The 27,792-nt window shown below is 38.4% G+C and overlaps 1 protein-coding gene across 14 annotated transcripts in view; it reads left to right on the top strand.

The window, feature by feature from the left end:
* Positions 1-27,792, top strand: part of SLC9A9 (solute carrier family 9 member A9) — a 685,122-nt gene that overhangs the window by 291,393 nt on the left and 365,937 nt on the right. For all 14 annotated transcript variants that reach the window (XR_014294342.1, XM_082624526.1, XM_082624525.1 and 11 more), the window contains one exon: positions 14,247-14,362. Coding sequence is in view for 13 of the 14 variants with exons in the window: in XM_082624526.1 (XP_082480652.1) it covers positions 14,247-14,362 (116 nt within the window). In the remaining variant the exon portion in view is untranslated. The remainder of the gene's footprint in view (positions 1-14,246; positions 14,363-27,792) is intronic.

Here is a 27,792-nt window from a genome sequence, read left to right as displayed (position 1 = left end):
AAACCAACTCAAGAGGTAAAATAGCAGTTTAGTGATAGATTGCCTACAGGGAGGGGCATGGAGAGGAGGTAGAGATATGTCTAAGATGACCTCCAGTCTTCTGGGTAGGAGTTGCTGCCTTTGCTGAAGAGAAAAAAAGAAAAAAAGTCACTGGAATAACCCCAGGGTTCTGGAGAAGATCCTATGTTCAGACTCAAAGCTAGTGAGTTTGAGGTGCCTACAGGTCCTCCTAGAAGCCAGAACAGGAGCCTGGGTATTAGATAAGGTATAGAGGCTGCTAGACATCCTGTTCAGTGTCATCTGGGAAATAAAAATGAGTTGTTCCCCAGTCTTGGGGAATTCAATGAGTTTTGTGAATGTCTCCTCCCATCTCCTGGGAAGGTGGAGGTATTTGACACAGGCAAGGATAACTTCATCTGTTTGCATTCTATTCCAGAATAAGCATTTGTGAAGGAGCTACTGTCAAGTTAGGAAAAGAGTGCTGGTTAGTAAAATCAGTTCCTGGTGCCAGACTTTAGGTCCTGTCAAACCTGTCTTTATTTTTACTTTGATAACTGACTAAATGCTGGAAAGTATTGTCAATTATGAAGTTTCCCATCTTCCTCTCTTGGTCTTTGCTTTTATTTTATTCTTCAGATTTTTATAAAATCATGAAATTTTAGAGTCTGAAATCACCTTAAAATTTATTTAGCTCCACCCCCTAAATTCACTCCCTCAAGTACACCTGTATCCTTTTCATATAATAAGCCAGCATCCTTTCTGGAGAATACTTAAGGGATGCTTAAATTCCTCCAGGGAAGGAAACTCACTGCTTCCCACCATAGTGGATTCCTACCACACTGTGGACAGTTCTTCAATAGGCTGATCTGACTCTTTGTAATGTCCTGGTTGTCTGGAGGAACATGGATTAAATTCTCTTTCTCCCTTCCAATGACGACCCTCCAATTCTAAACTCTGGGTACCATGTTGCTTCTTGACCTTCTCTCAGGTGGCAAACCCAGCTCTACGTCTCCTGCCCATCTAACATGTTTCTAATCCCTCAGTATCTTAAGAGCCATTTTCCAATGGGGTGTTCTGAATAAGAAAATATTTTAGCTGAGATCAGACCAGTTTTGAATACAGTGGAATTAGTATGTCTCAAGGTCTGCACAAGTATACTTTCATCGATATAGATATCTTTCCCCTCCACTACTTCTTTTGCCATAGATCTGTCTTCTCTTATCATCTTCTCTTGTCACGTCACTAGCTTTGGGAATTTTGTGATATTTGTTTGAATATTTTCATTATGTGGGTGAATAAACCTATTAAGCTATTCGTGACCTCCTGGCAAGCTTCTCTTCACCATCTTCTGCTTGGCTACTTGCCTGTTTTTTTCAGGGGAGCCCAAAATTGGATGTGGTGGGGTCAGGGGATGTGGTCTCTCAGTTGTGTGCTGTGCTGACAACACTAGATCCGGTTGAAGAATCATTTAAAGGAGTAATCTCTTTGCCAATGAGGTCTTGGCAAATGTCTATAATGAAATTAGATGAAAATGTATGTTTCTATGTTGAAAACAACCTATTAAAGGCTTCTCTTGATAACTCAAAATCTGAGCCTTTCTCAATTTACTGATTCTTTGAGGGAGACGGTCTCAAAGGCTAAATGGCATTTTGTGTTTCTCCACAAAAGTAAGAGCTGGAATAACTAAATAAGCCCTTGGGTCATTCAGCAGTGGTTCTCTGGTAATAATATTGTACAAAAGGAGGACTATTATTATACCCATCTTATGGACAAGGAAACTGAGGAAAGGATGAGATAGACAAGTTGCCTAAAGTCAAAGAGCTAGAAAGCAGCAGAGGCATCTACCATAAGAGATTTTAACAATCCGTTTACTCCTCTGTGTACCTGAGTAGACTGCTCATTATCTTTTTTTTCCATTTTATGCCTGGCACCTAGCAGGGTTCTGGGTATATAGTAAGCGCTCAATTAAAAATGTACTATATGGCTTAATAAATAAACTTGATTCTTACCTCTCCCTCTAAGCCTCATTTTTTATAAAGAAGAAAACATTTACTCCTTCTATTGATATGTTGAGTTTTTAAAGATGAAATTATGCTTGATAATAACAGGTGCTTTGTTCTTCAGAGGTATAGAGTTGTTAAGAAATTAAATCATTAACTATTGGCCCATTTACTTGGGTGAGTCCTCTGCAGATGGTTCATACCACCATGTCTGTCTTACAGCTGAATTAAAAGCCCATTCAATTCAAATCACATGGGGACATGCCCAACTGTCTACATTTCAGTTCAATGCCTAATAGTGTAAAGCAGTCTGTATGTCAGGTAGGATGGGGGTTAGTAGACAATAAGTAGGGGCATAGATGAAGAGTAGTTATATCAATTGTCTGGTGCTGTGTAGACCAGATAGGTGGGTAATTGTCAGAAATGTTCCTATAGATTGGTCAGGCTGGCCCCAGGTAGATCTAGCCCTGGAGTCTGGTCATTTAATATTATGACAGGGACAACTTGGGAGTAACAAGATTTAACAAACCAAATGGCCTTTTTTGGAAATGCTTGTGTTGCTGGGTTGATGGGGAACAGCAGTAGTGATCTCAAAGCTCAGGATCTATAGGGGAATACATAATTTCTTTATGGCACTAAATATTTTATTGTTTTCTTGTTCTCTAAATCATTTGGGTGATTTTTTTCTATATTTGATTAGTTGGTAAACTCTGTTATTAGTAGAGAAACCCATGAGAACAATCTGTCTCTGGGCTCTGATAGTTGATTTGAAATATTCCAAAAGAAATTCACTTTACAACTACAAAGGAATTTCAAGTAAGAAGTTGTATTACATGCATCAGAAGCAAAACAGACCATTGGAAACTCTCCATTCTAGATCAAAAAGTTTTCAAAAATATATTGACATGGTTGAAAAAGAAGAATCAGGGCAAGGAATTAATGTTTGATTTTCATCACTCACAAGATATATTGTTCATTCTATCTTGTCACCAATAATGATAATATATTTTAAAGCCATAACAGTGAATAGTGTAACATCCTACTTTGAGCTAAATATGTTTTATACATCTACATTATTTATGAGCTTGCTACTTGCTGGAAAATTCATCTGATTGGGGAAAATCCAGAGAGTTGCATTTTCTTGTTATTTACATTCTGTTGCAACCAGCAGTTGGCTTTAGGGTTCCAAATGGTACAGCTGAAGAACATAAATATGCTTTAGGGAATATGAAAAGGGATGAAAAGTTTTCTGGGAATAATAGATTAGGCAAATTATATTCAAATCGCAGGTTCTATTCCCTTTGCTGAAATCCTAGGCAGCAGAGCGTCTGTGGTATCTGCCAGTTCCGGTAAAATCTCTTTAGGAGAAAACTGGCATTCCAGTCCTGGCTCCCCTACCAGCCGAGTTCACTGTGACTTTGACCAAGCCACTAACCTAGGTGAGTCGTGGTTTTTATATTTTTAATAGGGATTCTGAGTTGAATAATTTTTTAAGGTTTTTTTTTTTCCAGATCTAAACAACTGGTTCCAAAGTGTTTCAGTTTCACACCTGAGGAAAAATGGTGGAGCAAGTGCTGTGAGGCGGTAATAGGCTGCTAAGCTCCTTGTGACGGTTACTTCATCTGTGAAAGTAGGATAATGGAGCTTGATTTTATCCACCTCCCAGGAAGGGTGAGAGCAAGTGAGGCAACAGTCATGCATGTGTTTTTAAAGATGAAAAGTAGTGGCTAAGGGGCTAACTGTACAGGGCAGCAGGCTCCTCTCTTGCTGCTTTAGCCTGGATGAATTTCATAGCTAGAGATATTTTGTACAAGCTCATTTGTTATTAATCAAAGATTATATGTATATATGTGTATACATATATGTGTGTGTGCATGTGTGCATTACACATGCACACACACGTACATACATGTATTTCTACTGCCAATCAGAGCTTCTGAGTTGATATAGTTCAGCCCAAAGCAAAGAAATGGGTTGTTTTATTTAACAGGCATAGTATTCCTTTAACAGACATGCAAATTTCTGCTAAGAGTAAAAAAAAAAAATTAAAAAAATTAAAAAGAAAAGCTTGAAGATACCCTTTATCACTTTTGAAGACTCAGTAAAACTTTGCAGTGACCAGCCTCAGATGTGATGAGACCAAAGCAGTCACCCAGCTCTTTCCCTGTGTCAGTGAAGGGTGGGTCTCTGTACCTAGGACAGAAGTCTCCGTGGAGCTGTAAATCAAAGGCATAATGGAAATCTGTTAAATTTTACATTTTACTGGGAGAGACATTCTTTCACTCCCTCTTCCCCACCTCTTTTTAAATTTTCTTCTACAAAGAGCTCCAGATTGGAACTGAGAGGTAACAGTACCTTGAACCTTCATATGTTATTCAGTAAGCCTCATCACTCATCCACAAATCAGCAGGGAGACCAAGTCACCATGCAGTGGGTAGTAAGCATTAGGTGCTTATCTGTATGTGAACCTGTATTAATTGCATCTCAAGCAAGCTCCATGTGGGAATTCAAAGTGCTGCCTAGAGTTTACCATTAGAGCCAGAATGTGTACAAGTGTCTCAGTGATTTTGCTTAGTTCGCAGCATCCTCATTTAGGGTCTCCTACTCCAAGTGTGGCATGAAACCAGCAGCATCAGCACCTGGGAGCTCATCAGAAAGGCAGAATGGCAGGCCACACTCTACTGGCTGATCCTTAGGTGATTGGTCTGGACACTAGAGACATGATGTGGTGATTTAGAACGCTTGTTCTAGATCTGGCTGCATAGTGGAACAGTGGAAGAACTTTAAAAAAAATACTAATGTCTGTGTCCCACCTACAGAGATTCTGATATACTTGGTCTGGGATGTAGCCTGGGCATCATGATTTTCAAAGCTCCCTATGTGATTCTAATATGCACCAAAATTTGAGAACCATTGAATTAGACTATATAGTAATTCATAGTGGAAGAATCCATCACACTGAATTACCCACCTTTCATTGTCCACACCTCAGGTGTTGCCACCCACTTGCTTTGGTGGCCCATGTTAACTTTTCCTTAGTGACCACCCCACCCCTTTACATGACTACAACTCGTGTCTGACCCCATTGGTCCTACAAGAAATATGCACCTCCAGTGTTTTCTTCCCCCAGACCATAGTTCTCCTTTCTTCCCCTGAGTTACCCCTTTAGCTTTCTTACCAAACTTGTTATTTGACACTTAGTAGTCCAGTTATTTATACACTTAGCTTGTCCCTTCTCTAGGAGCTGTCAGCCCCTAGAGGGCAGAAGCCGTATCAGATTCATCTTTGTAACCTTTAGTATCTAACAAGGCTGGGTAATATGTGCTTAGAATGGAGACGGGAACAGAGAGGGAAGAAGGCAGAACAGTCCAGATGTGCTGTCTTTCTTCAAATTAGTCAGGTAAGATAGGCACACAAAGAATGCATGAGCGGAATTTAGGATCTGGATGAAATAAAGAAGAGAGATTTTTAAACCACATCAGAGGGCGGACAGTGGGGATACAAGTTGAAAGAGGAATGGCAGCAAGAGAGCAGTGATTATATCCAGCAAGTGTTAGGCATGGTTTTCTGAAAGGAGAAGGCAGGGTGCCCGGGTTGTAGAGAGAGCTGAGATGACTCAGAGCACTCTAAGGGCCAGGCATCCCTGGCTGCTGGCGTAGGCTGACACACTGCAAGGGAGGTTGTCATTTAGGGTACCTGATGCCTTTAGTGAGTGTGACTGACTCCCACACCGCCTTCACTGTTCCTCTCAGTCTCCTCAAAAGCAATCCTCTTTCAGCCCTGGATGAGCCAGCGTACTCCCAGAAAGTGGATCTGAGTAGACACGCAATTAGGATGCCTGGTCAAGCTCTCACCTGTGTGTAGTTCACCCTTCAGTAGATCTCAACTTCTTGCTGCATTTCAGCATTGTGACTTCTGCGCATTCCATATTCATGCTTGGGATGTGTATCCCATTTCCTCCAAGAACTGTGAAGCACTTAACAGAAGGGTAGCTTGTTTCCCTGCAGGCAACTATGTAGGTTGCTATAGGGCCTCTGGGGAGGCCCAAGAAAGTGACAAGTTGACAGGCAAGTGGGCAGTAGAGTATGTGGAAAAAATGGATTCGCTTAACTTTGTTCCAAGGATCCCACGGTCGCAAAGCCTCAGACTCCAGCCATGGTTAAAAAACAGTGTATTTCTTCACAACCTCCTCTCTGCACCCTTTCCATTCTTGAAAAGACATGGTGACCATGTTTTCTTCTAGGCCCATAGGAAGCCTGATATAGAACTGACTTAAAGGGAAAATCATGGAAGCTATGGTGCTTTCCAAACCCTCTTACAGCCAAATTTGATGCCGAAAAGCAAGGTCTTCAAGGCATTCCTAACCCTTAAAAAGCTGGTCCCTTTATGTATCATGCCATAAACATTCTTTCAGAAACAAAGAATATAGTAATGGACTTTTAAAATTTGGGAAGCCAAGGCAAAGATATCTTAAATTTTCTACTCAGTGTCCTATACTAAAAAGTAGAAAGGAACATATATTTAAATCTCATTTCTACCCTTAGCTGGATTTCCTTGTCTGTAATATAAGATTCCTGACAGCTGCCCAACTGGTGTGTGTGTGTGTGTGTGTGTGTATGTGAAGATTTAAAAAATACAGAAAATGCACTCACATGGGAGGTCTACAGAGTAGGAACTCAAATGTTCATATGTTCATTGCCTTCCTCCTTCCCCCATTTTTATTCCTAATACTTTTATTCCTTAAAATCTCAGGGCCAGAGAGCCACCTACCCAATGACAGTTCAGCGCCTTGAAAGAATTAAAGTTCCATGGGGTTGGCAGCCAAGAAGAAAGTAGGAGAGTAGAAGCCATGGGGGTACAGTTGTCTTGCTGATGGCTGTTGCAAACAAAATTTTTGCGTGGTCAAATGTTCCGGCATAGAATTTCCCAGCCCTGACACACGCATTTATGCCCCTGACAGCGAAACCTCCCCTCATCTCTCCTCTTCCTCTTACCCCCACCCCCTTCCCTAACCAGCCTCCTCTTTCCACTTAGGGACAGAAAATTTGGATACAACCTTTCCCTTCCTCTACTCCTCTCTCCCTCTACCCCTTTCAGAGGAAAGAGGATTGAGGGCAAGCAGTCTGCACTCTTCCTAGTTGCTGGTACAAGATATCTGATAGAGGAGCTGGACAGGAGCTCACTTGTCACCATAGCAAAGCTGAGTGGGGCTTCACCCGATCCCCTATCTTCTTTTAACATGGCCACAAGCCACCCAGTTGATTCCTTCATCCTCCTCTTCTCCTCAGCTTTCACTAAAACAGAAGGAACAAAGTCTTGGGGCTGGTGGGAAAACTAGAATGGGCCAAGGGGTCATCTAGTGTATGAAAGCTTAGCACCTGACTCAGCTACAGCAGGGCCTACGGGCTTCGTGGGCTTCTTGGGGCCGAGCAACCCACTCTGGGTGCTGAGATAAAGGCCATAAATAGAGTCACAGTTCAGTCAGGACAAGCCTTTCCCCGCCATCTCCGCAGTGGGTGGCAGACGGCAGATGGTTTCCTGGATTGCTAAAGGAGAGGTTTCATTTTTTGGCCATTGTATTTTTATTGATCCAAGAAGAAACCACCTTCAGTAGGAACAGTTTTGCATTCTAGGGGATGAAAATCAGTAGTTTGGGCATCTTACATATAGATGGGATATTGCTGGCAGTCTCCTTCTTACTTGAATGTATATTTCAAATTCAGCATATATGCCACCTTCCTCTCAAAGCCTTTCCTGCATCCCCAAGAGAGCTGCTTCTCCTCTGTGAACTCAGTGCATTTGATCTGCAACTCACCTAGGACACGTAGCACTTTCTATCACGTATTCTGTTTTTGTAGGTGACTTGTCTCTCCCTCCTGAGGATGGAAATCATACCTAACTTAACTTTGCATTTCTCATAAGCCTTAGTAAAGGCTTTTATGATATTAAATACTATATATATAAATATATATATAGAGAGAATTTACTATCATATATATGTATGAGTTTATATATATATAAACGTGTGTGTGTGTATACACACACACACACACACACACAAACTGAGAAACAGTGACAAAAGAGGAGAATCATTTCTTTGATACCTAGGAGCAAATGATCCTACAGACCCTTTAAGGCCCATATAGTTTCACCTAAAATCAGACTCACCATCTCACGCCACTACTCTTGACAAAGCAGAATTCTTATTTTGTAATTCCTGTTTGTGAGCCCCCATGAGATGTGAGCTTCTTTACATCCTTCTTCCCCACATCTTTAAGATCAACTCAAGTCTCACCCTAAACCCCCTTCTGGAGACAGACCCGATTTCCCTCATAGCCAAACCTCCCAAAAGGATGGGTATGTTGCCTGTCTCAGTTTCCTCATTCTTTCCATGGGCTCTTCAACCCATTCTAATCTCGCTTTAGCTCCCACATTCCTAATGACACTCAATGAAAGGGCTCACTTGGCCACATTCAATCCTACGTATCACACCCTCCTTCTTGAAACACTCTTCTCCTGACTCTTGTGACACTCTACCAGATTTCCACTCATGTCTCTGTGGACCAATTCTTTGTATCCTCTTTTCCTCATCATCTCTACCTCATCTTCAAATGCTGGAGTTCCCAGGCCTCAATCGTGGGCCCTCTTCCACTTTATGTTCTCTTCACGTTTTCATTCACACCCAACGCTGAATACCCAATAGGCTCACCAGCTTCTCAATCTCAACATTTCTCAAGTTGAACGTGCAATCTTTCCTATAAAATAAAGTCCCCCTTTATTGTTCCCAGCTAATAGAAGTGTGGACATGTGCAATCTGTACTTCTCTCCATAGGACTTAACCACAATACTGTTAAAATAATAAATTATAAATTAGCTATTAAACATCTGGTGCCCCCAATAAAATATAAGCTCCCTGAGAGGAGGAATTATGTCTGTTGGTACGTATTTGTTGAATGAATGAGTTAATGAGCAAATTAATGAATGCATGAGTGAATGAATTTGGCTAGAAGACCGTCCCAATTCCATCCATCCCAACATTAGTAAATTATGAGTTCTCTCATGGAAACAGAGAGCAGATCGGTGGCTGCCAGGGGCAGGGGTCAAGGGGGAGGTGGGAGAAGTGAGTGAAGATGGTCAAAGGGTGCAAACTTCCAGTTATAAGATGACTGGGGATGTAATGTATATCATGGTGACTAGCGTTAATAATGCTTTCTTGTATATTTGAAAGTTGCTAAGAGAGTAGGTCTTAAAAGTTCTCGCCACATACAAAAATATTATAACTGTGGGGTGATGGATATGCTAACTAACCTTATTGTGGTAGTCATTTTGCAATACATACATATATCAAATCATCATATTGTATACCTTAAACTGACACAATGTTATATGTGAATTGTATCTCAGTAAAGCTGTAAAGAAAAAGAATTTATGGGGCTTCCCTGGTGGCGCAGTGGTTGGGAGTCCGCCTACCGATGCAGGGTACACAGGTTCGTGCCCCGGTCCAGGAAGATCCCATGTGCCGTGGAGCGGCTGGGCCCGTGAGCCATGGCCGCTGAGCCTGCGCGTCCAGAGCCTGTGCTCCGCAACGGGAGGGCCCGCAGCAGTGAGAGGCCCGCGTACCACACACACACAAAAAAAAAGAATTTATGACTTCTCTAGTGGGGTATTGCTCTTGAATGCATGCCCCAGAAAAAAAAGAAACTGAGATTGAAACTATCCATGAAATGTGAACAAATAAATAAAGATGCTTATCCAGAGGAAATGTTTGAGTATAGAAATCAGAAATTTAGGTGCAGATTATAATCTTTGTTTTGCTATCAGAGCCTGTTGGTGCTGGGCTTTCCCACTGCAGAGTGAGGTCCACGTAATGGTCTGTTTCACAAGCTTTCACAGGCAGGAATGTGGCTCTTCTGACAGTTAACAGGCCTGGTCCACACAGCTGTTGCCAAACTGACAGCAATTCCCCTTGCATATCTCTAGCAATTCAAAAAACTGCTTTTTCCAGTAGATCTATTCATAGCTTGATCAAGACTATTTTTAAAAAAGAAGATGTATTCTTTTTAAAAAATACCGAGAGAGACTAAGATGGCATACTTAAAAATCATCCAAGCAGTTGAGCCTTCTGGAACTTTTTGTTTTGAAACATTTCTACAACATACCTTTAGGTGTGCAGCTTTAATAGTGTGAAACAAGCTCATGAAATTCAAAATCAGACATGTGTCACAAACACTCAATAAAGTGAGTATATGGAGCATTGTGTAGGACATTTCTTCAAATTCTCTTTTACCCAATGCCTTCTATAAGTGACATGACTGCCATCCTGTGAAACTCTACTCTTTAAAGGCAGGTCATGGATTTGCACCTTTGTATCCTCTGTAGCATAAGCACTCTGCTTTTTAAAGAATAGCACTAAGTGGATATTTGTTGAAATCAATGTTATCAGCAATTTTGCTTTTTATATGGCAGTTCTGCTTCTGCCCATCCCTGTGACCTGGGCTGTCCCTAAGCACAGGCTGACCCCAGAAGGACATCTCACTTGGGTCCACCATCTTCACAGCATTACGTGCACTGGAACTCACTGGCTTCCCTCTCCCCATCAGACCACATCTTTCCTGTATCCTGAGCCATCTGAAATAGTTTCTGTGAAGTGCTGATAGAACATACCACCCTGCGAGAATGTGGTGGTTGCTAATGGGTTCATTTTTTTTATCCTCCCAGTTAATATAGTTACAATTAGTTAGTTATAATAATGTAGCAACAATAACAATAGCTATTTATTTTTTTAAAAAAGTGCCTGGCACATAATAGATACACACTAATTATTGACATTATAATTATCAGTGACAATGACCATTGTTATTGGTAATAATAACAAAATGATCATTCTGAGCTCATACTACACTGGGCTTTTTCTGTTTTTCTTGCTTTTTAAGGTATTATCTCAAGGAAGATATTGGAATTATAGTTATTTTGTGTCCAGGAGTTGATTTGGAGTAAACAAATCATTTACTTTCTTTTTTTAAAAAAACAAACTGTGTGTATAGGAGTATGTGTATATGTGTGTGCATGTGTATGTGTGTGTGTACATGCACATGTGTTTCTCTTGATTTCAAAACAGTTCCCAAATTTCTATAGAATGGTGGTTGTGTATGCAGATTTTGGCATCCAACTGCCTGGGTTCAAATCCAGCTCTGTCACAAGCTAACTTCTGTGACCTTAGGCAACTTGCTTAACCTCTCTGAATCCTGATTTTCACCTTTGTAAAAAGGAATAATTATAGTACCTAACTCAAGTATTATGAAGATTAAATGACATAATGAATGTCATGTCACATAATAGCACTCACTAATGTACATTGTTATTTTTTTTGTTATGACTGTTATTTAGAAAGAACTGGAAAATGCAGAATAGGAAAAAAGAAAATAGTCACATGTCATTTTATAACCACTATTAACTTCCCAGACTATATGCTTCTGACCTTTTTCTGTTTATATGTGTGCTTAAATATATTCAATTTTTATAAAATTAGAAATTATTATATACTACCACTTTATAATTTGCTTTATCAATTTACTTTTCAATGCCTAATATACACTCTTGTATATAGTATTAATAGTTGCATATTAGTTCATTATATGTGTGTTCTGTAATTTATTCACTGGACATTTAGATTGCTTTGAATTTTTCACTCATGAATAGTAACAATCTGAAATAATCTAAATACCTTCTGGTGTGTATTCAGATTAATTTCTTGGCAAAAATCCATAGAAAATCATTTAATAAGCTACAGAATATAAAAAATTTAATACTTTTAAAATAAATTGTCAAATTGGCTTTTATAAAGACTTTAATTTTATTTTCATCAACAGTATATGAGGCTTCTAGTTTCCAAGTAATCTTCCCAAGCCTGGTTAATATATATGCATGCATATATTTTTTTTTATCTCACCCAATCTAATGGCTTCTGTAGGGCAATATGGGGCAAGTCATTTTAATTCTGAGGCTCAGATTCCTAACTTGTAAAATTAACTAATGGGTATAGAATTCAGAAATACAGTCATAGGTCATAAAGTTGATACTGATTCCAGAGCCTATCCATGCTCCATATTGGAAGTGTAGCTCAAATGAGAAAGAACTGTGGTGAAGTCAGGGTAACACCAGGTGAGGCTGAAGGGATGACTATCGGAGAACATTTCCCTGGTAATGTTGTGACTGTCCAGAAAGTCTCAGTGTTCATCAGACATGCAGATTCTAATTCAGAGGGTGATGTGGATAACATATATAATTAAAATCTATGATTATATTTATTGCCATCTGCCTTGCTATAAAAGACATGCTCCATAAGGACAGGGATCTTTTTCTTGTTCACTGATGTATTCTAAACACCTAACACAGAGCCTGACAATATAGGGGTTCAGTAATAAATATCTATTGAATAAACAAGCTGAATGACTCTACTCTTAACCTGTCCAGAGGCTGCACACCCTGGTAACCAGCAGAATGCCCTCCACAAGATAAGTGTAGGTGAGCTGCCATGATTGAGCCCTCTTCCCAGAAACCATTGCTGTGTCACATGACACAGGCTTTCTCAGATATGTTAACACTTGCAGCCTAGTTAAGATTCAGCCTCCCCTGCTAGAATCCACACACTTCACAGCAATATTGGGTCTCTGCTCAAACCCATGTTGGTTGTCTTAATAGTTCAACTCATGGGTAGTAGTATCTCCAAGTTCTTAGGGATACTCCATTGCTGCACCTTTGTCCTATATAGAACAACCACCTTATGGACTAGTTAAGAGTATACTGTATGAGATAACATATAATGTACAATATAGAACTGTTCATGTAGGCAATATGACGTGGGAATTAAAAGCCCGGGATCTGGGTCAAATTCCTCAGTTCAAGTCTGGGTTCCACAATTTAATAGCTGTGTCACCTTGAGCAAGTTACTTGATCACACAGTGTTCAGTTTTCTCATCTGTAAAATGCAAATAGTACCTACCTTGTAGGATCAATGTGTGGATGAAATGAGTTAAAACATGTGAAGAAATAGATATAGAAAGTGAATATTACCTATTTTGATAATTACTATTAGCAGTAATAATCTCATTGAGAATTTACTATGTGTCAAAACCCAAATTTATATTACCTCAGATAATCCTTAAAACAGCTCTGTAGACTAACCATAATTGTTATACCTACCTCAGAAGGTTTTAGTAATGCCCTAAAATCACATACTAGTAAGTGGTAGAAACTGGATTTAAATGCAGGTGTGTCTGAAATATTCTCTCATAGAGAAATTTTTCATAAGAGAATTTGAAATATCCACATTCTCATTGTCATTAAAATTTCGAATATCTGATTCCTAGTCTTTTTAGTCATGCTCACAACCCTAGAACATTTTTCAAGAAACTAATTTAAATACGTGTGAATATCTAAGCAACAGTCTATTGGTCTGAGAGTCAGTGGTTTCTAAGGACTCTTACAGTCACTTTTAGTGATTCTACCGTGGTCCAGTTCACCAATTTTTGTGTTTCCTCCACTAGGATTTAGAAAAATCAGTTAATTAAATACAATTTAAAAGCTATAGGGTGGCAAATGATGACCAAAACAGATAATTTGCATTCCATGGGTTTGGTAAACATAATCTCATGAAAAGAATGGCTTTCTTTGCAAGACCAAACTGTAACCATTTCAAGATTCATTTTCAACTGTGTTGAAGTTACAGGCGCTCTAAACCTAACAGTGATTCTCTACCTGGTGTGGAAGTGTCCTGACACCACCAGTAGTAGAGACTCATCTATTGTAAAGTAACTGGTTGACTGAGTGCCCTGTGAGTGGCCGGTATCCTTCTCATCACAGCGACAGACTTGAACCTTGAACCCTTTTCAGACACTCTAGCAGACAAAACAGTAAAACTGAAAAGCAATCCATTTACAGATGTCAACCCAGCCACTATATTTGTGGGTATGATTTGCTATGCCATATTTCACAGATAATTTTTATATCCTTGAGATTTGTTTTCACTGAAGTACGGTATAAAATGTTCTTTTACCTTTTGCCAGGTGAATAAATTGTGATATTTAGTACAGTGTACTGAGAACTAGCATGGCTACAAATAGGCAGAATAGTGGTAATTTGTGCATCATGCTTATTCAGGAAGCCCATTAGAATGTCAGCTATGATGGCATGGGTTTACACAGGATTCAAGTTGATGTTTGAAGATCACATTTTTCTCTTCAACAGGTTAATTATGTATGGCTTTGTGAAGGCTATGGTATATGCTGACCAGCTGAAAAATGGAGACTTTCATTTCACTGACTGTTTGTTTTTTGGTTCACTGATGTCTGCTACGGATCCAGGTAATTGCCCAAATGATATGCTTCCTTCTTTCTAAGAGTCAAACATTTAAATTGAATTTTTCTCTAATGACCATCACCCGAGTCTACATAATAATATTCCTTATTCCTTTTCACTTGCAGTAGACATATCTGTCAGTGATTACAAAAAAATAAAGAAAAGAAACAGGTGCATATTCAAACACCTCTCAAAAAATAGTTCTGAAAGCAATTTCAGTAATGGGAAAGACTCTTGAAAATTCATTACTGTTTATTTCTGTAGAATATGTAGCCATTTTGAGCTGTGGTCCTTAATTTCTCTCTATTTAACTTTCTTCTTTCAAAAATGCTCTATGGGGCTTCCCTGGTGGTGCAGTGGTTGGGAGTCCGCCTGCCAATGCAGGGGACACGGGTTCGTGCCCCGGTCCAGGAGGATCCCGCATGCCGTGGAGCGGCTGGGCCCGTGAGCCATGGCCTCTAGGCCTGCGCGTCCGGAGCCTGTGCTCCACAACGGGAGAGGCCGCAGCAGTGGGAGGCCCACTTACCACAAAAAAAAAAAAAAAGCTCTATTGAATTAAATGGTAAAAAATAATTTTTAAAATTGTTTACTATGTAACATTTTAAACATATTAAACATAGGGAGAATAATAAAAAGAATTGTCATATACCCTTAAAATTATCAAATTATGATGAGTATCAAATATGGCCAATGTTTTTATGTATACCCTTCTACACTCCTTCTCACTATGACTGAATTATGTTAAAGCAAATCCTAGACAGCATATCATTTTATTTGTAAATGTTTTGAAAAATGACCATTGTCATAATGAAACCTAAAAATATTAATAATCTTTTTTAATATTATCAAAGAGCTAGCCTCTGTTCAAATAGCCTCAATTATCTTTTTGTCATTATCATTATTAGTTTGTGTAGTAGTTTGTACAAATTAGGACCCAAATAAGGGCTACACATTACAATTGATGGATATGATTATTGAGTTTCTTTTAATCTATATGTTCCCCTTCCATCTTCTAATTTTCTTGTCACTTATTTGTTGGAAAAAAAGGCAAATTGTCTCGTGGTTGAATTAAATATGGTTGCTTAAAATGTTCCTCTAGCTTCTGTATTTCTTGTAAACTGATGGTTAAATCTAGAGGTTTAATCAGATCAGCGTTCATCTTTTTTGGCAAGATTACTTCCTTGGGGCTTCCCTGGTGGCGCAGTGGTTGAGAGTCTGCCTGCCGATGCAGGGGACACAGGTTTGTGCCCCGGTCTGGGAAGATCCCACATGTCACGGAGCGGCTGGGCCCGTGAGCCATGGCCGCTGAGCCTGCATGTCCGGAGCCTGTGCTCCGCCACAGGAGAGGCCACAACAATGAGAGGCCCGTGTACCGCAAAAAAAAAAAAAAAGATTACTTGCTTGCTATGAATCTCTATAGCATCACATCAGGAAGCACATACTGTTTAGTGACTCACCTGCCAGCCTGATCCACCACACTACTGAATTGCTACTCCAGCAAAGACCACCAGAACACACCTGTAGTTGAACAAGATGTGTTTATTACATGTTTTAATGAAGAGAATTCTCACCAGAGGAACCATGGGACATCTCAGAGAGTGTTAGAAAGGACTTGTTATGGGACTTGGGCTTATGCTTGGTGATTTTAGGGAAGACTTAAGGAATTGGGGCTTTGTTCTGGATTACATGCTGTCAGAAAGCATGAGTGATTGGGCATTTTAGTAAGTCTTGTCCAGCAGGAGGAAAGACTGAATAGAGCCTAAGGCTACAATTTGTAAAGAAGCGGCGCCACTTATAATAGCCAAGATAGGGATGTTGTGGTTTGGACAGTGTTCATTTTTTGTGTTTAGATGTGATTACACAGCAGGCTTGTTTTTGTCTTGATCCATCATGGTCACAGAGTAAATTTGTCTGATTTTTCTGTGAAATTGTTTACACTCAACAAGAGAACAACAAAGCCCAGCTGATAGTACCAGGCCAGCTCCCGGATACTAGGGGCTGCTCTTCTCTTTCTTAGAATGGCCCTCTGACCAGCAGTATTGGCACCATGTGGTAGCTTGTTTTAAATTCAGAATCTCAGGCTCAACTCTAGAACTACTGAATCAGATTCTAGAATTTAATATCCTCAGGTGGTTTATATGCACAGTAAAGTTTGAGAAGCTCTTAATGTTAGACTTCCCCATTTTAGCTAATGGCTTTAGTACCTGTTGATGGTTATGCTTAGTCTAGAATTTGTTAGGGGTTACAAACTAGTGGTATGCTAATTCTATCCTACATTTTGCATGTATCAGCTGGTACTCTCCTGAAAGAAGCAGTTTTCCAGATCAACTTTTTGAGTACCCTGTGATAATTATTTGAACAAAAAGTCAGGATAAATTATTTATTCTTTTTGTTTATTTACTAATTTCTAATTTTGAAAATAATGAGTTGTTTATCATCTCCCACATATGATCAAGGAGGTGGTTTGGGGCTTTTTTTAAGTATCATATCAACACATGGATTTAAACATAGTTGATATGTTTCAATCTACTATAGTAATTATACTTTTTGAACAAAATATTCCATCTTTGACAACTGGGAACCTCTTCAAGTTTCTCCTATATCCTTTTGCCACAAACCCAATAGTCTCTCATAGATTTCTTGTTTTGGAGCAGGACTAGATGTTCCAACCTTATTTTGTATGTTTCCTGTACCCTGATTTAGAACCAGACATTTCTCTAAGAACACTTGGTTCTTTCTAAGAGGGAAATTTATTTAGAGAACAAAATGTGGGCACTGGGTGTTTTCATTACTATTGTATTGGTCATTGTTACTACATATTTTTATTTGTTTTGAAGGAGAAATAATATCACAAATTCAAATTAATATTGTTACTTCCAATTTAGGATTATAGAAATTTAACTTAACTGCCTTGAATTTATTTTGCATTTAAATTTTTCTTCTGCTTACTTTTCTTCTTTCTATTACATTAATATAATTTCTTACTTCCTTTAAATGTATATTTTCAAATTTACAATACACATATTATTACTAAAAATATGATTATTGAAAACTGCTTAGATTACATTGTGGTTCTTTTTAACCTTTGTGTATATGCCACTAGGATGAACAGTTAAAAATTACTCTGTTTTAAGAGCTCTTGAAATAATCCTCTGTGTGGGTAAGCCACAAGTCAATTATACAATAATGTTCATTTGTTTCATTTTGCTTTTAATTGTTGTTTTAAAATTAGATTAAATATCTACAGAATTCCAAAATGAAAACCACAGGACAAAAGAAGAGAAATCTAGCTTCTAGACCTGTCCTCTCTATCCTAATTTTTCAACCATTTTGGTTGGTTTTTAGTTTATGCTTCTATTTTTTTTTAACATCTTTATTGGAGTATAATTGGTTTACAATGTTGTGTTAGTTTCTGCTGTATAACAAAGTTAATCAGCTATATGTATACATATATCCCTCTGGTATCCCTCTGGTGCGTCTGACTCCCACCCTCCCCATCCCACCCCTCTAGGTGGTCACAAAGCACCAAGCTGATCTCCCTGTGCTATGCGGGTGCTTCCCACTAGCTATCTATTTTACATTTGGTAGTGTATATATGTCCATGCCACTCTCTCACTTCATCCCAGCTTACCCTTCCCCCTCCCCGTGTCCTCAAGTCCATTCTCTACGTCTGCATCTTTATTCCTGTCCTGCCCCTAGGTTCATCAGAACCATTTTTTTTTTAGATTCCATATATATGTGTTAGCACATGGTATTTGTTTTTCTCTTTCTGATTTACTTCACTTTGTATGACAGACTCTAGGTCCATCCACCTCACTACAAATAACTCAATTTCGCTTCTTTGTATGGCTGAGTAATATTCTATTGTATATATGTGCCACATCTTCTTTATCCATTCACCTGTCAGACACTTAGGTTGCTTCCATGTCCTGGCTATTGTAAATAGTGCTGCTGTGAACATTGTGGTACATGTCTCTTTTTGAATTATGGTTTTCTCAGGTATATGCCTAGCAGTGGGATTGCTGGGTCATATGGTAATTCTATTTTTTTTTTTTTTCTTTTTGCGGTACATGGGCCCTCTCACTGTTGTGGCCTCTCCCGTTGCGGAGCACAGGCTCCAGACGCCCAGGCTCAGCAGCCATGGCTCACGGGCCCAGCCGCTCCGCGGCATGTGGAATCTTCCCGGACCAGGGCACGATCCCGTGTCCCCTGCATCGGCAGGTGCACTCTCAACCACTGCGCCACCAGGGAAGCCCTAATTTTAATTTTTTAAGGAACCTCCATACTGTTCTCCATAGTGGCTGTATCAATTTACATTCCCACCAATAGTGCAAAAGGGTTCCCTTTTCTCTACACCATCTCCAGTATTTATTGTTTGTAGATATTTTTATGATGGCCATTCTGACTGGTGTGAGGTGACACCTCATTGTAGTTTTGATTTTCATTTCTCTGATGATTAGTGATGTTGAGCATCCTTTCATGTGTTTATTGGCCACCTGTATATCTTCTTTGGAGAAAAGTCTATTTAGGTCTTCTGCCCATTTTGGATTGGGTTGTTTGTTTTTTTGATATTGAGCTGCTTGTATATTTTAGAGATTAATCCTTTGTCAGTTGCTTTGTTTGCAAATATTTTCTCCCATTCTGAGGGTTGTCTTTTTGTCTGTTTATGGTTTCCTTTGCTGTGCAAAAGCTTTGAAGTTTCATTAGGTCCCATTTGTTTATTTTTGTTTTTATTTCCATTTCTCTAGGAGGTGGGTCAAAAAGGATCCTGCCGTGATTTATGTCACAGAGTGTTCTGCCTATGTTTTCCTCTAAGAGTTTTATAGTGTCTGGCCTTACATTTGGTATGCTTCTATTTTTAACTCTAAGCAAACAAACATGAACACGCTCGACTATATACTACAGTACACATGGTTCATCACCTTGCTCTTCTTTAATTAACAGTATTCTGAAGAGTAATCCATAGCAACATATAAAGAGTTTTCTCATTTTCTTTTATAGCTGCAGAGTACTCCATAGTTTATTCAACCAGTTGCCTGTTAATGGACATTTGAGTTCTTTTTTGTCTTTTGCAATTATTCATGGTGTTACAGTTAATAAATTTAAAATTACTAGCTTTCCACATTTTGCTCCTGTTTCTTTAGGATAGATTTGTAGAAACAGGTTAAAAGGTATTTGTAATTTCCTAGATGCCAAATTTCTCCCCATAAAGTTTGTACCATTTTGCATTCACACCAGCAATGTATGACAGTATCTGTTCTGTACAGCCTTGCCAATGCAGAATTCTGTTACAATTTTGGGTTTCTGCCCATACAATAAGTGAGGATTTGTATCTCTGTGTGGCTTGACTTAATATTTCTCTTAATATGAGTAAGGTTGAACATTTGTTCATACGTTTAGGGAACATATGCACTTTTTTTTCTGAAAAGCAAATGTTTATAAGATGCCCTTTTCCAGTAGGGTTGTTGGTCTTTTATTGTTCATGCTTTAGAAGCCCTTAATATACTAGGGATATTAACCCTTTGTCTGTAATATAAGTTACAAATATTTTTTGCACATTTTTGTCTGTTTTATTTTGCTTATGGGATGGGGGAGGAAAAAGCATTTTTAAATGTATGATGTTGACCTGCTTCCTGGAAGAGGATGAAATGAAAGTATGTCTCAGATTTAGAACTCGTGGTATCCATTAGAAGATGAGAGTCCCAGAGTGGTGTACAGGGAGAGACCGTTCCATATCCAGGCCTAGAGAAGACCTGGCCACTAAATCATTGCTGGAGCATTTCACGCTACCATCCCCCAAACCCAGGGAAATGCAGAAGTCCCTTGGCATCCACGGAAATGGGGCCTCAAGTAAATTATTTTCAATCCATCAGTGATTTCTAGGTAGTTCAGGTTATTCTCTTCTGCCATATATGGATACTTTGCTTTTCATAGTCAGTTCCCATTTTAGGTCACCTGTGCACAAATCTGCATTTTGAAAAGTATTGCATCCATTGTTTCTTGGTCCCAATGCTAATGGCCAAGTTGTTGTATTTTATGGAGTGATTCAGCCAGCTCCAAGTGTGTTGTGTTCAAGCTTTGCTCCTTCTGTGACTGGTGATATTCCTGAGGTTATGTTTACGTGACACAGGAAAACTGATTGAAATAGAAAAAAAAAATCTAGCTCAGTAAGATGGTTATTTATCTACATTGTATCAAACAACTGAGCTGACTGAATTTTTTTGAAATACAGAATTGACTCACAGCCATAATGAGAATCCTGGGAACCAAGTCCACTTTCCAAGTCTGGCACAGACCAGCTGTACAACTTTGGGCACCACTTAGCCTCTCTAGATTTTATGGGTTATTGAGAGTGGAAGATATTCGATCTCATCTTTTCCAACCCCTTCATTTTACAGATGAAGAAACTGACTTTTCATCTGTAAAATGAAAAGTTTAGACTAGAGCCCTTTCCAGCTCTAACATTTGGCACTTATTTCTGTGAGACTGTTTTTTGTTGTTGATGTTTTTTAATTTTATTTTAAAACAAGTTTTTGTTTTAAAGTAGTTAAAAGTGAACCCAAAGCCCTCCACCCAGACATTTGGGGGTTCTAACACCAACTCAGCAAATGTTAGAGAAGATCTCACATAGCAGAGACCCACACATGAACAGAATACTTAAGCTCCCTTTTCTTCTGGGAGCTAATTGTTATATTAAAACACACTGAACCTACTCTCTGCTAAATTGGTGCAATTTAAGATCTTCAACAACCTTTAAACACCTAGTTAATCTTACCCTACAATTATTCATTTATTGCCTAAATTATTGTGACTCACTAATTTATGAAAGAGAACCTATGCTCTCCAGGTCTGATTTTTCTTGGCCTTCTTTAAATTAATTCTTTCCCATTTAGCCTTAGCTAAATCTTAGCGAGGTATTATTAACTATTCATATTTTTCTTTTACAGTTACATATTTAGACTTAAATCTAATTCTTCCTGCATGTTTCAGACTCCCTTCAGCCAATTTTCAGTTTACCTCCAGTTAGGGTGATTTAGATATTATTTGATTGATTTAATTTCCTCCTTTCCTCACTGATGAAGATCTTGCTGATGATGTAAACGTCATCAGCATCCCTTAACAGAAAGAGTGGATAACTAAATGGAGAGCCCCCAAAGAGACCATGTATGATAAACTGCAGGGTATGGGAAGAGAGAAGTACTTGCAGGGCTTGATCGGTGAACCAGCTCCTCTTACGGTGTGTTTAGACAAGGAAAAATAGGAGGATGGGGGAGGGAAGAGAAACAATCAACAAAATGGTAATAGAGTAAGAGACCCAACAACTGGAAATAGATGCTATAGTTAATATCCCTCTTTTTACAAATGGCCAAAGCCCATTAGGAGTCTCTCCGACCTCATACTATCCTCCTGTCTCTTTCATCACTGACTTGGGTCCCAGTTTGGTATATTTAGATTATCCAAGATAACGATTTTTATTATTAAGACTGAAATGTCCCTTTATATGGAGTGAGTGACATAGAGAGGTCTTTAAGGTATGTAAAGATACTTGGGAATCCCACTGTACCCATGTGCTATTCCTTAAACACACCAGTCTTTTTTTTATTATTATTATTCAAGTATAGTCAATTTACAATATTAGTTTCAGGTGTACCACATAGCGATTCAATGTTTTAATATATTCCATTTAAAGTTATTACAAAATAATAGTTACATTTCCCTGTGCTGTACAATATATCCTTGTTTCTTATTTATTTTATACGTATTAGTTTGTATCTCTTAATACCATACCCCTATCTTGCGCCTCCCCCTTTTCTCCCCACTGGTAAACAGTAGCTTGTTCTCTATATCTGAGTCTGTTTCTGTTTTGTTATATACATTCATCTGTCTTATTTTTTAGAGTCCACATATAAGTGATAACATAGTGTATTTGTCTTTCTCTGTCTGACATTTCACTAAGCATGATACCCTCTAGGTCCATCCACATTGTTGCAAATGGCAGAATTTTATTCTTTTTTATGGCCAAGCAATATTCCATTGTGTATATATACCACATCTTTATCCATTTGTATGTTGATGGACACTTAGGTTGCTTCCATATCTTGGCTATTGTAAATAATGCTGCTACGAACATCGGAGTACATGTATCTTTCGGAATTAGTGTTTTCATTTTCTTTGGATATGTACCCAGCAGTGGGATTGCTGGATCATGTGATGGTTCTATTTTTAGTTCTGGGGGGATCCTCCATACTGTTTTCCATAGTGGCTGCAACAATTTACAATCCCACCGGCAGTGTACTAGAGTTCCCTTTTCACCACATCCTTGCCAACATTTGTTATTTGTAGAATTTTTGATGATAGTCATTTTGACAGGTGTGAGGTGATATCTTATTGTGGTTTTGATTTGCACTTCTCTGGTGATTAGCAACGTTGAGCATTTTTTCATGTGCCTATTGGCCACCTGTACATCTTCTTTGAAAAAAATGTCTGTTCATGTCTTCTGCCCATTTTTTAATCGATTGATTGTTTTTAGATACTCAGTTGTATGAATTGTTTATACATTTTAGATATTAACCCCTTATTGGCCATATCATTTGCAAATATTTTCTCCCATTCAGTAGGTTGTCTTTTCATTTTGTCAATGTTTACCTTTGCTGTGCAAAAGCTTTTAAGTTTAATTAGGTCCCATTTGTTTATTTTTGCTTTTATTTGTTTTGCCTTAGAAGACAGATACAAAATAATATTGCTAAGAATTATGTCAAAGAGTGTTCTGCCTATATTCTTTTCTAGAAGTTTCCTGCTTTCCAGTCTTATATGTAGGTCTTTAATTCATTTTGAGTTTATTTTTGTATATGGTGTGAGGAAATGTTTAATCTCATTGCTTTACATGCAGCTGTTCAGTTTTCCCAGAACCACTTACTGAAGAGACTGTCTTTTCTCCACTGTATAGTCTTGCCTCCTTTGTCATAGATTGATTGACCATAAGTGTATGGGTTTATTTCTGGACTCTCTATTCTGTTCCATTGATCTATGTGTCTGTTTTTGTGTCAGCACCATACTGTTTTGATTACTGTCGCTTTGTATAGTCTGAAAGCTGGAGTGTGATACCTCCAGCTTTGCTCTTTTTTCTCAAGATTGTTTTGGCAATTCTGGGTCTTTGTGGTTCCATATAAACGTTAGGATTATTTGTTCTAGTTCTGTGAAAAATGTCATGGGCATTTTAATAGGAATTGCATTAAATCTGTAGATTGCTTTAAGTAGTATGGATATTTTAACAATATTAATTCTTCTAATCCTCTAAGAACATGAGATATCTTTCCATTTACTTGTGTCATTTTCAAATTCCTTCATCAGTGTTTTAAAGTTTTCAGAGTATGGGTTTTTCACCTCCTTGGTTTAACTTATTCCTAGGTATTTTATTCTTTTTGATGTGATTTTAAACAGGATTGTTTTCTTGCTTTCTCTTTCTGATAGTTCATTATTAGTGTATAGAAAAGCAACAGATTTCTGTATATTAATTTTGTATCCTGCAACTTTACTGAATTCATGTATTAGTTCTAATAATACATGAAGACTGTTTGGAGACTTTAGGATTTTCTGTATAGAGTATCATGTCATCTGCAAATAGTGACAGTTTTATTTCTTCCCTTCCAATTTGGATACCTTTTATTTATTTTTCTTGTCTGGTTGCTGTGGCTAGGACTTCCAATACTGTGTTAAATAGAAGTGGTGAGGGTAGGCATCCTAGTCTTATTCCTGATTTTAAAGGAAAGGCTTTAAGCTTTTCACCACTGAGTATGATGTTAGCTGGAACACACCAGTCTTGCTGCTGCCTCCAGACATTGCATTTGTTGTTTCTCCATCCTCACCTTCTTCAGGTCTTTTCTCAAATGTCACCTCAATGAGACCTTCCCTAACCATCCTAGCAAAAATCACTCCCTTCTTCTCCCCAACACAGTTTGCCCCAAATCACTGTGCTTCCCATCCTTTTTCCTTGACTTACATTCTTGTACAGCACTAATCACTATTGATCTACTATTTATTTTATTTCCTTATTGTTCCTTAGTTCTTTGTCCCTCTGAAAGAGGGGGTTTTTTTTCTATTTTTTTCTGGGTTTTTTTCCCTATCTTTTCACTCTTATATTTCTAGTATCTAGAACAGTAGGTTTTCAATAAATGCTTGTTAAATTAATGAATTAATAAATTTGTGGAAGAAACTGCTAGAGCAAAGTGTGGAGCTTGAAAGGGTATCTTTTCTCAAACGTGAAATGTGAAGCAGTTGAATATCCCAGCTCACCCTTGGAGATAAGGAGCCTCATGGCCCCAGGAGGGACAGTGACTCAAGATGAAGGTGGAACTCCTAGCACATAGCTGAACTTCCAGCACAAGCTGAGTGCAAATATTAGTTTCTGTCCTCTGAAAAAAAAAAAAAAGATATATCCAGCTAAAACAAAAATGTGTCTTTCTTTTTGTTCAACCATGCAGCCAATATTTCTTTCCCCCTTTTCATCAGTGGTCAGTAGCTTAACACTTTCCAGAGAGCACAAAGCTGTAGATTGTAGACTTGCAGAAGCAGTTATAACAGTGTGAGGTTTTTTTTCAGGTTGAAAGATGTCCAAAATAGGAGGTTCCTTTAGGAAAAGGAAGAACTCAGCACAATACATTAAATATTAATCACCCAGAAGATGACAGAAACTCATCCTGGTATTTACAGGACTGACATTTCTTCCAAGGTCCCAAGGAAGCCATTCATTCAGGAAAATGCACAGTGGGCTGTGCATTTTCTCACTTCATCAATTTCCCTGTTTCCTATTTGGATTAAAATGTCTTCATTTTATGTGATGCAGCTACTTTGAGACTCAAATACAGCTGTGCTATTTTGAACTCCAGAAGTATTAGTCCAGTATTTAAAACTAGAAAATAATTCTTACTTTGTAGACTTGTCCTATTTTCTCTCAAGAAAATTAATCCAGGTTGTCCTGACTTAGGCAACCTCAAATAGGGCTTACTTGAGCATTGCTCTGTCCAATGTGATGGCTATGAGCCACACGTAGCTATTGAAGTGTAGCTAGTCAAAATTGATGGGCTGTATGTATCAAATACACCCTAGATTTCAAAGACGTAATGTGAAATAAAGTAAAATATCTCACTGATAATTTTTATACTGACTACATTTTGAAATAATAATATTAATTGAATATTGAGTTAAATAATATATACACTACCAAACGTAAAATAGATAGCTAGTGGGAAGCAGCCGCATAGCACAGGGAGATCAGCTCGGTGCTCTGTGACCACCTAGAGGGGTGGGATAGGGAGGGTGGGAGAGAGGGAGATGCAAGAGGGAAGAGGTATGGGGACATATGTATATGTATAGCTGATTCACTTCGTTATAAAGCAGAAACTAACACACCATTGTAAAGCAATTATACTCCAATAAAGATGTTAAAAAAATAAAATAAAAATAAATAAGAGGGCTTCCCTGGTGGCGCAGTGGTTGAGAGTCCGCCTGCCGATGCAGGGGACACGGGTTCGTGCCCCGGTCCGGGAAGATCCCACATGCCGCGGAGCGGCTGGGCCCGTGAGCCATGGCTGCTAAGCCTGCGCGTCCGGAGCGTGTGCTCCGCCACAGGAAGGCCACAACAGTGAGAGGCCCGCGTACCGCAAAATAAAAAAACTTAAATAAATATATAAGATAACATTTTCAAAAATTGTTAACTTGTTATTTTTATGCTATATTAAGATGAGGCTGCTATTTTACCATCAGCAAGTGAAAGATGCACATTTTTGCTTGTTTTCCTGGTAATAGTAAATGGATTTCCATAAATCTACATACTTGGTTAGTGGAATGTTCCCTTGACCACCTCCATTTGTTCATGAGTTGGGAGTGTAATATATATAATGTGGCAATTTTGCTTTGGATAAAACACAAATACACTTTTACATTTATATTTCACAGGTAGAAGATCATATGTGAAAGCAAATCCCAGACATTGCCATTTTTCCCCATGTGTTTTGGTATGCATCTCTATAATTATGATCATTATTCTTACATAACCATGGAGCCATTATCAAACCTGCAAAATTTCCCATAATCCATTGATATCATCTAATACCCAGTCCACATTCAATTTCCCTGATTTTTGCCTTTTACCTTAATCAGAACCCAAAAAAGCTTCACATTTGACATTTAGGTGTTATATCTCTGCATTCTCTCTTAGTCCAAAGCAGTGTTTCCGTCTTCTACCCCACCACTTTTTATGCTATTGACTTGTTGAGGAAATTGGTCAGCTCTGTAGGACGTCCCACATTCTAGATTTGTCTGTTCACTTACCGGTGGTGTCATTTAATTGTTCCTGTATTTCCATTTTGAAAGTTAGTTCAAAACATCTTGATTAGATTCAGGTTCACCAGTTTTGCAAAAATGCTGCATAGGGGATGCTGTATAGCTCATGTTGCATCATATCAGAAGTTACACATTCTCTGGGTGTTGACTTTTAGTGATGTTAAGTGTGATCAGTTGGGTTCAGGTGGTGACAGCCTGATTCCTCCTTGTGAATTTTCCCATGAAATTTTCATGTAATAGTTTCGTCCATTGATGCTTATTGTCTGAACCTATTAGTTTCATTAAGATTGACAAAATAGTGATTCTTTTCTAATTTTGTCATTCTTTAAGATTATTAGCTAGAATTATTATTGCTGCAAAAAATCCTACGTTATTATTTTAAACCAATCCTTATATCATTTAAAAGGAATGAGTAGACAATACCTGGATCTTTGGTCAAATAAAGCAGCTGTAAACAAATTTCCATTTTAAACATGTGGCTTAAAACATAGCCCCAATGCCATCATCACAACTAAAATATTAACAATAATTTTTGTGGTAGGCAAAATAATGGTCCTCCACGGACGTCCATGTCCTCATCTCCAGAACCTGTGAATATGTTACATTACTTTGCTAAAAGGGCTTTGCAGATGTGATTAAAGACCTTGCAGTGTGGCTATTACTCTGAATAATCTGGGTTGGCCCAATCTTATCACATGGGTCCCTAAAAGCTGGAGAACCTTTTCTGGCAGTGATCAGGAATAGATGTGACTATGGAAGAAAGGTACAAAGAGATAAAGTTTTTCTGGTTTTGAAGGTGGAGGAAAGGGGCTATTAACCAAGGAATGTGGAGGGTGGTCTCTAGAATCTGAAAAGGACAAGGAAACCAATTCTCTCATAGAGCTTCCAGAAAGGAATGCAGCCCTGTTGACACCTTGACTTTATCCCATTGAGACTCATGTCAGACTTCTGACCTCCAGAACTATAGGATAATCCATTTGTTTTGTTTAAAGTTTGTGATAATTTGTTACAACAACAATAGAAAACTAATATAATTTTAAGTGTTATCAAATATATAGCTAGATTTAAATTTCTCAAATTGTCTCATAAAATT

Source organism: Mesoplodon mirus (assembly GCF_964341445.2).
Source record: "Mesoplodon mirus genome assembly, chromosome: 6".
NCBI lineage: Eukaryota > Metazoa > Chordata > Mammalia > Artiodactyla > Ziphiidae > Mesoplodon > Mesoplodon mirus.
Note: the sequence above shows the minus strand (reverse complement) of the source record. Positions and strands in the feature narration are given on the sequence as shown.